This window comes from Halyomorpha halys, unplaced genomic scaffold, assembly GCF_000696795.3.
Source record: "Halyomorpha halys isolate HHAL.00 unplaced genomic scaffold, Hhal_1.1 Scaffold251.1, whole genome shotgun sequence".
NCBI lineage: Eukaryota > Metazoa > Arthropoda > Insecta > Hemiptera > Pentatomidae > Halyomorpha > Halyomorpha halys.
In genome coordinates, this window is record NW_027106674.1 from 732,726 (window position 1) to 747,139 (window position 14,414).

The 14,414-nt window shown below is 27.9% G+C and overlaps 1 protein-coding gene across 5 annotated transcripts in view; it reads right to left on the reverse strand.

The window, feature by feature from the left end:
* mxt (Eukaryotic translation initiation factor mextil) overlaps positions 1-14,414 on the reverse strand; it is a 53,884-nt gene that overhangs the window by 24,652 nt on the left and 14,818 nt on the right. For all 5 annotated transcript variants that reach the window (XR_002945481.2, XM_024362455.2, XM_024362453.2 and 2 more), the window contains 3 exons: positions 11,697-11,773; positions 4,299-4,396; positions 1,228-1,314 (listed from right to left, as the gene is read on the reverse strand). Coding sequence is in view for 4 of the 5 variants with exons in the window: in XM_024362455.2 (XP_024218223.1) it covers positions 1,228-1,314; positions 4,299-4,396; positions 11,697-11,773 (262 nt within the window). In the remaining variant the exon portion in view is untranslated. The remainder of the gene's footprint in view (positions 1-1,227; positions 1,315-4,298; positions 4,397-11,696; positions 11,774-14,414) is intronic.

Sequence of the window (14,414 nt, forward strand, 5' to 3'; positions counted from 1 at the left end):
TTTATAATTATAATTATTTTTTCAAAGTAATAAAAAATGTAGTCAGAAGTAATTTTTATTTTTATTGAAAAACATTACTAAAGGGACAAATTGTGCACATATGAAAATTAGTATAATTAATTGATTCATATTATATAAAGTCAATTGAAGAGAAAATTGATCCAAATAAGATAGATTGATAAAAAAAATATTATTATCAAAATAATTACTCTATGAGCTAATAATCTTATTCTCCAAACTTAAGAAAATCTATTATTTTGATCCATAAAAAGGGTATTATACTTTTACGATTAACACTTAGCACCATTAAAGTTTATTGTGAAAATCATATTTTACTTTTTGGAAAAAGTGTGTCATCTGTTATTAAGTATTCTTCATTCTTTTAAAATAAGAAAACAAACAGAAAAAATTGACTCCTTGGTGTAAGTTTATTCGAGTTGATGCAATAAAGGAGTACTTCTAGAAATTTCTTAGCAGTGTTACATAGATCTTCGGCCAGGCCAATAATAAAATATGGTAACAAAACTCAGTAATGTCACTACAATAACCTACCACTATCTGAAACCTAGCCTCAAGGACAAAAAAAAATAGTATCATCTAATCATTTTTGATTCTGGCTCTAGAGTTATAGGTGAAAATGGATCCATTATAGACTAGAAGAGAACAGTTGTCAATAAATATGTATAAATCCATTTATTGTATATATAAACTGTATATGCATTCAAGCGCTGGAGAGTGCTTGGATGCAGATTTTAAGGAAAATTAATCTTCACTACATCTGTTATGGCTTACATCTCCACAACTTAACGTAACCTTGCTAATATATAATTTTTTTAACAAATTGTTAGGTACTTTTTAAACAATTTATTGGTTTTGTTTTTTAAATGATCCATATTTTCCTGAGCTTACTACAGCAAGGATACTTCATGATTTCATTTCTTCCTGATCCATGTTATAGTGAGTATTTTTTAGCTGATTTTTAATAATATATTTTAGCTCATTGCACAAGGTTAAAAAGAATAACTAAATTAATGTATTAATATAAAAGGTTATACTATTCGATAAAACACTTATTTAAGCTTATCATATTCCAAAAAGGTAATTAAAAAAAAATATTATCCACATGAACTTAATTAGTTCTTATTAAAGGCTATTTAATTAAATAAAAATATCAGTATCCAAATAAGTCACATATATGTTTTTATTAAAAAGCAAAGAAAACAATACCTGTAACTATACTGTTGTTTCTGGCCAATAATGAATGGACACTTTCAGTAACAGATTCTGAAGAGATGTCTGATTCATTAACACAATCTAAAAGGGAAAATGAAAAAAAAATAAATAACTATTGTTTTAAATTTACATAAATATTTACATAGTAGAGATATATTTTATTACATAAATGTTTACATAGGGAAGGTGGGAGTTTGAAATGTGTGATTTGTTACCTTGAACAAAGCATAAACATTATATTGTAAAATATTTAGGATTAAAAAAGAGAAAATTATTAAATATTATGATTTTTATAGCTAAGATAGTGCAATTGTTATATTTTATCATAATTAAATGGAAAAGTAGTTTTAGGTCAATAAAATAAAGAAGTTTAGGATTTGATGTATATTCTTAGTTTGGTAATTACAGAGAGTATTATAGGGTTCAGTGTTCTAATTTAAAATAAGAATCAAGGATAGGAATATCCATTAATGCTTTGTTAAGGAAATATTCACATCTAAAGGCTCTCATTTTTATGATTTTTTTAGGTTATAGCAAATAAATTAATTGGTATTTCAACTTTATTAATAAAAATCATTCATTGATATTCATATTAAATGTTGTTCTAAGCGAGCCGATTAATTAACAACAATTCATATTACACTCAAAGGCCAGAAACTCAGAAAAGGTCTGGTTCCGGACTTAAATGTTGATCAACATAGGACATGTAGAGAGGATGCCCGATCAAAGGATACCCAAGATGCTATGAGGGTGGTCTGAAAAGTTTCTGACCTAACAAAAATACAAGACATTTTTTCTGAAATTTTTTTTTTATTTTTCGACTTAGTCTCATTGTAACTATGCTCTCATCTCTGTAACCCATCCAAAAAGTACTCAGCAAAATAATTCATGAAGGTGATTGCCTCTTCATTTGACAAAAATCTCTGTCCTCCAAATGCAATTTTTAGATGGGGGAACAAAAACAAGTCGCTTGGGGCTGGATCTGGTGAGTAAGGCGGATGGACAAGCAGTCAAATCGTAATTCATGGATTTTCGCCATGGCAACCGCTGAGGTGTGAGACAGTGCGTTGCCTTAGTGAAACAGGATTTTCTGTTTCTGCAAATGTGGCCTTTCTTCTGCAAGTTCTGCCTTCAGCTTGTCAAGTAATGATGCCTAGTATGCTCCTGTAATGGTTTTTCCTTTTTGAAGATAGTTGAGTAAAATAACTCCATGACTATCCCAAAAAAACAGTCGCCATCACTTTCCCAGCTGAGAAAACAGGCTTTGCTTTTTTTGGAGCCAGTTCCCCCCTTTGCAGTCCACTGTTTGGACTGTATTTTTGTTTTGGGCGTATAATAATGTATACAAGTTTCATCTACAGTAATTAATCGGTGCCAAAACTCGGATTTATTGCACCAACAGTGTGTTGGAAATGTTCATTCGAACACATTTTTGGTCTAACGTGAGAAAATGCGGCATCCAACGTGCAGACAGCTTTCACATAACTAAATGTTGATTTAATATATAAAAAGCACGTTCTTTTGACATGTTCATAACCTCTGCTATATCTTTCACTTTAATTCAGAGGTTGTATAGCACCATTTGGTGAACTTTGGCAATGTTTTCGTCGATAGTTGCAGTTTTTAGACGTCCCAAACGTTCATCATCTCCCAGGCTCTTACGGCCACGTTTAAATTCAGCTGCCAAAAATTTCACTGTGGTAAATGATGGTGCAGAGTCCCCTTACACAGAATCCAACTCATCTTTGATTTCGTAGGCATATTGCCTTTCGAAAACAAATGTTTAATGACAGCTACTACGATACACGATTTTGTCAATTTTCATAAAAACACTCACATCAACTCACTCAAACGACTGTTACATAAACACTTCACGTCCAAAATGGATGTAACTTTGGTGGGTAACTGTCAACAGATGAACAACAAAATTCACTTCCTTTTAGTTATGATTGCTGCCATCTTCACGTTGCGGTCGGAAACTTTTCAGACCACCCTCATATATAGGAAACGAAAAAGAGAATATCCCCAGATCAGATGGCTGGAGGATGTGGAGGAGGATCTAAGAAGGTTAAATGTTGAACGATGGAAGGAGACAGTAAGAGATTGTGGAGATTGGTTGGCTGTGGTGGATGAATCCTGGGTTCTTGTAGAACTGTAGTGTCAGAATAATAATAATATTGTAAAAAGATAGTCCAGGTGGTGGTCCATAAAGGTATCAAAATAGTATAAGAAAACTACTTATTGTTAATCAATAAGCTGTGGTTAAAAATAAATAGTTTTCTTGACTGACACCTGGACTATCTTCCTACGATCGACTTCATATGGTCAACTATCTTCTTCCAATAATAATAAGGTTGTTAAATAAAGTGTTATGTAAATTAGAACCTAAATCAAAATGATGAAATTAATTAAATGGAGTCAATTGTTGAACCATCAAGAGTGATTAAGTTATCACTGAACCTGAATTTGAAGAGGGAACCAGTAAGTCTTTATTGAGTAAAAGAAGCTGAAACAGTTCAGTAACAAATTTAGACTCAGTTTATGTGTGGACATTTTCAAATGTCAGTTCAAACATTAACAGTCCTTAGAAAATGTAACTCTTCAGTTTTTATGAGTATATAAAGTTTACAAAGAATAAAAGCGTAACCCTAGTTTAATGTAGACCTCAATTAAATAAATAATATAATTTTGATTAATCTGGATTGAATTAAGCATTCAAAAGTGAGTTGAAAATTTAATGTTGAATTAATAAAATGAGTGATGTCTACACTAGTGCTAGAAAATAAAGAAGACATCACAAAGGATATACTTTTACCTGAAATAATAAAATAAATACCATGACCTGTGTATTTATTTGTTTTAATAATGTTCATATTAAAAAAAACTGCAAAAAAAATTTATTTTCTATAATCTCTTTTTAAAAAAAGACTTTATTAAAGCCAAAAAACCTGATTCCAAACAACACTTTTTGGTAAGGCAGAAGCCAGCTACCAGGACCAACTTATCCTTTATTATATACAAATATTATTATTCCAATAAAATATTATTTATCTTTTAGTATTTACCCTTCTCAGTATTTGAAGCAATATCATTTGAAACCACTTCTTGTGGTTCATGAATAGAGTTGGAGTTGTAACCTGAGAATGAATAGTTGAAATCAGATCTAGAAAATCATAATTAGAAATTGATAATTAGAAATTGATCACTTAATGTATGACATTTTTAAATTATAATCATTATATTTGGTCAATACTAGTGTATTGGAATGATAAAATCACTAATAAAAATAAATAATTACATTACAAAAATTAATTCAAATAAAAATAAAATCACATTATAATGGCATATTATAATCATATCTAAAAAAATTAAATTAAATTATATATAGAAATTAAATTATAAATAAATATAATTATTTTGTCTTGGTTTAAAACAGCTCTTAAGAATTTGTATTCATATTTTTAAGAATTAGTCCAAATGTGATGTTTGCACTATAGTCATTAGGACTTAAATCGGTAATATTAAAGAACGTATGAATAGGTTTAGGTTTCCTCCTCACATCATGCTGCCTATTTTTGATCTTGAAATGAAATAAAATAGTAATTTTATAAAAAGTCAGAATAAGGAAATAGTTTTAATAAATTGACAATGGATTTTTTTAATTTAGATTTAAAGCAAGAGTTTTGGTTGTAAAAATTATATGAAAAAATTTAATAAATGTAAAAATAATTTTAAAATCAAACAATCTCTTTATTAGCAAAATTAATAAAAACATTAAACTTAACTTTAAGAAACCATGTAATTTATTACATCCTACTTTATCAGGATCCCAAATTTTTATTGTAAAGTTGGATAAGTAAAAAAAAAGGTAGCTATATTAGGAAAGGAAGATTATGATAATAAAATGAAAATGAAGAGAGTATATATTGAAAACTCAGAAGAGACCTACTGCCAGAAATAAACAAATAAAAAATTATATTAAAAACTTGAAAAAAATTAACTAATCAATAATAAGGTTATAAATTAATAAATAAACAATCTAACTATCCAAGAATGTTTGGATTGGTTAAACTTCATACAGATAAGACGCTGAGGCCAAATATTGGTATTAATGGGCCATAAATATAATATATCGATATTTTCAAAATTAGCTCTTCACAAATTTATGTAAGGATGGAAATATTGATATAATAAATGTTATAAAAGCTAAAGAAGGAAATCCAAATTGAAGATGAGATTATAGTCAGTCAAGATGTAGTCTCACTGTTTATGAGTATCCCTCTTAAATCACTTTATAAAATCATTGGTGATAAGAAGATATTAAACTAGATTAGATTGTAAAGAATAAAAAAATATTTTTAGAAGAGATAAGAATTTGTTGTGAAAATAGTGTTTTAAGTACAATGAAGAACTTTACAGGAAGCTTTTTTGGAATCCCTTGAGGTGAGTATTTCATCAGTGTCATTAGCTGGATTAGTTTTAAATGAGTCGATACAAAATTCTCATATCAAATCAAGAATAAATGTGAAGATTATGTTTAAATATATAGATGATATATTTTGCATCTGGAAAAAGAATGACATCTATAAATTCCTAGAAACATTAAATAGTCACCATGAAACGTTAAATTTCATAATGAAGTTGGAGCAACAGGGAAAATTAAATATGTTGGTGATTAGGCAAAGAAATATCATAATAATAGAATGGAAAAAAAAAAAAAAACCACCAATAACATAATTTTAAATTAATAATCTTGTCATATGTTCCATCTAAATTATAATGTTATAAATAACTAAATAAATAAGGTGATAAAAATTAATGATTCAATTAGATTAAATGCAGTTAAGAGTCAAGTTTTTAATATATTCCAGGAAAATTTGTACCATACCCCTTTTATATATAAACTTTGGGATATAAACCTTAAGAAATCCAAAAAAAGTCCAGAAAACAAAATAAAAAATAATTTAGTCAGTAAAAAGTTATATGAATTTAACTACATAAAATGGTTATCTGAGGATGCACAGAGATCCTTTAAAGAATATGATGTGGATGTAAACTCCTTATGTTATACACTGAGTAATAAAATTAAAAATTATGATGTGGATGTAAGCTCCTCATGTTATACACTGAGTAATAAGATTAAAAATTGTGATGTGGATGTAAACTCCTTATGTTATACACTGAGTAATAAGATTAAAAATTACTACAGCAAAATAAAGGATAAAATAGAAATAAAAAATCAATCAGGATTAATATATAAATTTCCATGTTTGAATTTTCCAGCAATATACATAAACAATTATTAGGACAAATAATTTATCAGCAAAGTAATGATGAAAAAAATAAGTGAAATTTTATTGGTGATATAGTGAAAGTTTATTAATGATAAACATGGTTTCCCTAATTTAATTATGTTTTATAGGTTAAATTGACTAAGGTAAATTTTGACAAAGGCAGAAAAGCCTGCAACCTCCTACTAACTGTTTTGAATCTCTGATATTAAAATTAAGGAGGATAATTTATATTTCATGTTTTAAAAAAAAATTTAATAATTAGATTCTAATTGAAGTTGTAAATTAATAGATATCCTTGAGAATGGCCTCATTGGCCGAAACGTTGTAAGCAAATAAAGAAGTTGAGATTGTATGAATACTTTTTTAGTACAATTACATTTACTTACCAATATATGAAAAATACAGTAAGGGGAAGTATTGGTATTTTGGGAAATTTCCATCTGAGTTTCTAAAGGAAATACATTTTTTAAGGTCCCCAGAGTCCAAACTAAGTCTCACAAAATGGCATGTTGGTGTGTATGAACAGCCTAGCTCAAAAATAAAAAGTTGTAGGAAACTGAAATTACATGGTTTAGGTAGATATATGCCATGAATATTACTTTTTACTAAATTCGACTAACTAGAACTGCCACTATATATAAATTGATTTTACAATTTTCTCAATAATGGCTCAAACAATTTTGATTAAACTCAGCACATCAATGTACATAACATTAAATTGTTTTCAATATCAGCTAGGTCTTATCCCTAAAACTGAAATAGTGCTTTAATACATAATTTTCAAAATGGCTTCGCCTAAAGTGCCTTTAAATTTTGTTTATTTCCAATTATTATTAGTACTGAAAAAGAGATAAATATGAAAGAATTTGATATTTAAATAAAGGAGGAATAATTTTTCCAAGTTGAAAACAAATTTCCTGATATATTAATGGTAACATTAACTTACAATATACAGTTGGAAAACCAAATATATTAGAAATATTTATATTTATTCAACAAATAAGTTGTATAATGTAATGGAGATTAGTTGAAAAATGAAATGTTTATCAAGATTCAATCTGGTGGGAACATGCAAAGTACAGTTTTAGTTAATCAATTAAGAAATAAGTCTAGACTATGAAAACAAAAACAGAAAAGGGAGCATGATCTTTCCTGATCTCATTTAAGTGTATTCAAATGTACACAGCTTTACACCTTCAGAATACACTTTGTGTCTCAAGTATTATAACAATTTTTTTAAAAACAAATTTTGCATATTTATAATATTTTTATATTCAATATTAGGGTAAGAGTTGGAGTAACATCCCTTTTTATATGAATTTTGAATAATTATTGGAACTTTTGTAATAGTTAAATTTAAATATTTTGGAATAAGTATTTTTACATTCAGACCTTATGCTATAGTTTTATGCTGCCAATAAAAATATTTTGTTCAAGTCTAAAATTCCATGATCATTAGTAGAAATAACAAAAAAAAAAGGACAATATATTTTTTTTCTTTTTTCTTTCATGTATAAGATTACATAAAATCCATCTACTACTTGTACATTACAACAAATTCCTACATTATTTCCTCCAAAATTTGTATATCATTTTTTTCTAGGAAACTTGGCTTAAATCCAATATCTTAATTTCTTCTGTTACCATTCCTAATTACTCTGTTTTTTGTCATGACCGAACTGGTGGTGGTGTTGCTCTGTATGTCCATGATAGACTGAGGACCAAAATCCTTACAAAACCTCTTTATCTAAAAATCCACAAATAGGGGGGAAGTTCTATTTAATGTTTTTTTGGGAACAATATTTTATTTTACTGTGGTGTAGCCCAGCCCCTTACTGATGGCTTACTAGCCCCTTATTTGTCCTCTGCATCTGCCCGGAAAGTCTCCTCATAACCTCTTGTCCTCCTACCAAATTCCTTTTATACTTTCTTTCATCCCATGAACTTATCAATATTTCCGACAATGTCTCTACATTCATGCTAATCCCCAAGAAAATTTGTTGGAGAGATCTTAATTTCTTAACCATAGAAACAATGTGCCCTCTCTTGATCCACTTTCCATCTCCCTAAAACCTATTTATTTCCTTTTCTCCATTGACGATATGGTCAAATGCCTCTCTTCAAGTCCATGCACCTCTTAAAACCCATACCTTCACAAGCAACACCTGGCTACCTGAATTGACTTGGAAATAAGAGAGTTAATGAGAAGAGATGTTGCCAGAAGACGTTTCAGACACACTAGAATTCCAGAGCACTACTGCACCTTCAGATCTCTCCAAATCCTTACCCAAACATCCCTACACCATGCCCAAGCACAATACTTCCAAAATATTTTATAGCAAGCTCCTGACCCTGAATTCAAATGGAAAATTCTTGAGAGCCTTTCCGTTTTTATCTCAAAAACCTTCACTTATTATCCAGTTGATCCAGTCCAATTACATTCTATATTTGCTGATCCCCTTACTTCTGCACTCTTTTTGACTTTTAACAACTTTTATTTTTCAGATGGTCTAAACTTTGCAGTCTTCAATTCCAAAACTAATGATTAGAGCCCAGACCAGATTCTGGTGAAAAACATCAAACTCTGCCACCCTACCATTCTTCCTGTCCTTCTGCAAATAAATAATTTTTCCCTTTAAAATTCCATTTTTCCGAATTGAACAAAATCTCTTTTCCTTCTTCAGTTTCTAACTTCTGGCCTATCTCCATTATATCAAATATGTTCAAGCTACTGAAAAGATTAGTCCACTCCCAACTTAATAAATTCTGTGAGCAAAGAACTCTCCTTGATCCTCTCCAATCTGGTTTTCATTCCCAACATTCCACTCAATCTGCTTCATTAAAAATTTCCTAAGATCTTCAATTCTCTATAGACAAACAGCAAATTTTAATTCTAATTCCCTTAGACTTCTCTAAAGCTTTTGATGCTGATGATCTCCAAATTTACTTAATCTTCCATCCTATTGCATGCTTAAAGCTATCCAAAAGATATATGAAGGGATAGGTAGCATTAAAGCATGGGTGGTAAACAATAACCTGAGACTGTATGTTAGAAAAATTAAGGCCATCCTCATCGGTCCCAAGCACTTCCTCCTGACTTTACCTCAATAATCAACCAATTCACTCCTTCTCCAGAGTAAAAACCCTCGGAATCATCTTCTATCAGGACCTCTCCAGGAATAACCATAATTCTCAGATCACACATAAATCTATAGCAGTACTTAAACAATTCGTAAGATTCTGATTCAGTATACCCCTCAGCTCCTAGTATTCTCTCTCATATTCTCTCACTTCAACTGCAGTCACTTGATCTATAGAGGGCTATGTACTGGACAAGAGACGAAACTGAAGAGACTCATAAATTGCTTTTAAGAATCATCTTCGGGTAAACTAGGCGTTCTTATATCTCTGGTTGGTATACCAAGTAGAAGTGGCTTTATTCTACTTTCCAATGGCAATACCTCCTCAATGTTTTCCTTTTCCAAATATTTGAAATCAAAAACCTACCTACATCCTTAATCTTCTCACTCTACATCCACCAATTCATTTATTAAATACTAGATCCTAACCAGTTGACTTATATATTCCCTCTCAAGAACCTTCTCCTTCAGTAAATCCTTTGTCATTCATGCCAATTCTCTCCCAACCTCTATTTGCCAATCCTTCCCTGTTCTTTTCTTTATAAACCTTCACGCTCCACCTTCAACATAATCAAACTACTGTGCCAATGTAAACAATCTGTATATCCACAGCATTTATTACCACCATAATTGTAACTGCAACTTTACAAAACTTTGTAAAAAGTTAAAAAAGTTTTGTTAAATATCTTGCCAAACATACCATAAACTGTATGGTATCATATCTGTTCAATCGCTAACCAGAAGAACTAATAAATAAATCAACCACAACACAAAAACTAAAAAAGAAATATTTAACTGGATACTTTCTTACTTCTATGATTCCTAATAATTGATTTTGATTCACCAAATGACCATATCTGCCTGCATTTTTTCTTAACTCCACATAATTATTTATTATATTACAATTAAAATTAGCAATTTGTGAATACTTATAATAGATATTATTGGATACTTATTTTTATCATATTCTGTATCACCTTGTTTTATTCTCATTATTATATTAATTTACTAAATGTAAATTTGCAGCTTTATTATTCACTTCAAAATCCTTTTAGTTAGAAGTTATTTTTATTATTATTATTTTAATTTAATTTAATTTTTTTAATAATTATTATTTTTTCTTTATTTTCATTTTAGTAGTTGTTAATTAAATGATTAGTTGGATCACTTGAGATCAATTCATAGTGTACTTATCTAGCTTAAAAATTGTATAGCTTCCACAACACCCTAATAGTCAAAATTGTAATAGTCACTTATAGCTATCATTTTTGTGTGTTATTTTGGCACGGACCAATAGATGTTTTGACCACCTGGTCGGACCATATAGGACATAATTTTTTTAATCAATAAAAAATAAAAATAATCTGAACCATTTAAGTATTCTTAAGGGACTTTTCTCCCAGAATAAAATTATTTTTTTCTGGATTTTCTTTTTAGGAAGTCTGGTAAATCAATTTCAATAAATTTTTTGAGGTTAAAAAATTTTATTAGAATAAAATATATTCAATTTTTGGATGTTTTTAACCTCAAAAAATTTATCGAAATTATTGTTTTCATTTCAACAATATATTCCATGCAAAAGTGAAAGTAAAAATAATTTTAAAAAATAAACTTACGTAATATATTATATTATGCATATAATATATCTAATATTTATTTATTTACACAAACAGCTAAAACTGACCTTGGCCTAAAACAATGTTACCAAGGTTTTGAATTTGCTAAACTAAATCATTACTGAAGTAATAAATTATGATAAGATAAAATGTTATTAATGTATATTTATGTATTTTAATTATTATTGAAGGGGTGCTGATGTATGCATATAGTATTAAACTTTGAAAGATCTTTATTGATCATTTTATACAGGCTTTGATAAAATTATCTATAACATTTAAGAAACAGTTTCAACTCTCTAACTTCATAACACTAATTAACCAAATCTTTGAATCACAAATTTGTACTAGATAATTTCATCATACAAAATACAGAAAATTAAAAGAGGAAAAGGAAAAATGTTGAAAATTACCTTGTTGGTTTATCTTCAATATTATTATTTTCTGCTGATTTATCAACATATGTTGAATCAAGTAGAATTTTAGCATCCTGGAACACATAAATTATAACAATTATATAAACTAATTTAACATTAATACAATTTATTTGTTAATTGATTGCAATTATATATAATAAACCATAGATTCATAATAAGATTTTATGAATCAAGTATAATTTCATTTAATTTAATTTTGAAATAGCTTTTAATTACAAATTTAATGAAACTTAAAATAACTAATAATATACCTTCAAACGGAATCAGTTATTTGTTTCCCATATTTATAATTAAACACTACTTTTAGTATAATTGATGTGTCCTTGTTCACAGGGGTCAATTGAACACTACCAAGTAATAAACAAGATTATAATGAGAAACAAGTCATATATGCAATTTAAGTTTTTCAATTAATTTCTATACCCTTTCCAATTATCCATACCAATTTAAATTGACTTTTCCATATTACAGAAAATTACACGTTCAACTATGTAAACTAACAGAGAAAGATGAGTAATTTTTATTGCATCTGTATAATTTTTACACGAACTAGGAAACAGATGTGGATGAAAGAATGACAAATCTCTTGTTTTTCTATTTTTTCCTTATTTATTTTGAATTTTTTATCAAACTATTTTCATGTTATTTTCTGTTTTAATATACTTAATTATAATACTTTTATTTCATTCAGAATAGATTTAATAATAACACATTTTCAATCTATCTTGTCTCTATTTATTTTCTATTGAATCAACTTTCTGTTTTTGTTATTTTTCTGTTCTAATATATTTAATAATAATATTTCAATTTCATTCTGAATGAATTTAATAATAACATGCTTTTGATCTATATTTCCTCTATTTATTTCCTATTAAATCAACTTTGTATATTATAAAAAGATTAATTTGATTCAAATTGAACCAATTGAATCATTATGCTATATTTACTGGAAATATATCTAAATTGTAATGTTCATAGGTTTGTTTAAAAATAAAAATAAAAATAGATCCGAATACAAAAGTTTGTATTATATAGAAAAATAAAAAAAATAAAAAATGAAATAAAAATTATATTATATAAATCTTTCTCAATTTTAACACCAATTAATTTGGAAAAAAATTATATTTTGGGCCTTATTCATTTTTAAAAATATTTTGCTTTGTTTTTTGATTCCAAAAAATTATTTGAACATAGAGAAGAACATTATGTTTATAAGAAAAATAATTTCTTATGTAAATAAAAGAAATCAACCTAGGCAGAATAAACTTAAATTTAAATCAATAAATTTAAGTCAAATAAACATTTGAGATTACAATGTATTAAGAAAAAAGTCATTGATACTTGTTTCAGTAATCCATTCCAATTCTTCTTCCATTGGGTTGAATTCATTTTTCATTTTCTTAGCAGATTTTCACTTAGAACTCAAAACCAATTTTATTTAAAATTGATTCAAATTGTTTCACAGTTTATCACACCCATGGACTATTTATCTTTTGTTTCAATGTTTTAAAATATTTTGTTTGGTTTAAGAACTCCTCACTTCTTTCACTGAATAAACACGGCCATACTTGATAAAGCTAACTACATTATTAGGATTAGAAGTTTTTATAAATGTTTGTCACTGCTTCGTTAGAATTTCATTTTCAAAAATAAGTTTTATATATTCTTTGAGTTTTTACAAACTTAAATAACTTAGTATGTATAAAATATTAAGATTCATGAGCTCTAATCGATGTATATTATGAAACAAATACCAACTGTAATATCTAGTTTTCTAACAGGCATTGTTCCGCTGACATTGAGAATTTTATCTTTAAAATCATATTATTTAAAATATTTAAATTTATAATCCAAAGTCACAAAATGTTCAAATAACATAAAAAATGCTATTTACCAATACAATGTATATTATTAAATAATTTATACTTATAATAAGCCTATATATGAAAGAAATTATTCATAAATCGCAAATAATTCACAACTTGAAATTATAACACAAGTTATAATCCTTCTAAGTCCTAATTCTACATATTATCTTTTATACACTAAAACAATATTTTCCTTTTATTACTGAAATTAGCAAATATTAATCCCATTTTCCACAGTAAATATTTTATAAATATGTATATATAGTTGACCATAAAAATTGATATACAAGATGGTCAGGGTTACAGTCAAAAGAGAAACAAAAATAGTTTACAACTATTTATTTTCCGACGTTTCGCCCCTCTTTGCAGGGCTTCATCAGGGCTGTTCAAAGGTAAAGGTTGAACAGGCCTGTGTTTCCTGTTCAACCTTTACCTTTGAACAGCCCTGATGAAGCCCTGCAAAGTGGGGCAAAACGTCAGAAAATAAATAGTTTTAACTATTTTTGTTTCTCTTTTGACCACAACCCTGACCATCTTCTTATATATGTAAATAATTTATCCAATTTCTTAGATTCCTTTTTATAAATGTCCAATTACTGTTAAATGTCCATTTACAGTTAATATTTTTAGTTTTATTTTACTAAAGATGTAAAATATTACTACACTGAATGGATACAAACAAATTAACAACTCAGCAAGTCCTGGGCATTTTAATAAATAAATAAATACAATTTTTAATGTTTTACTTGTATATTACAAGTGTATGAATAACAAACAACAAAAGCATGAGTCAATGGTGGCAGGTTTCAGAAACTAAAACCTACAA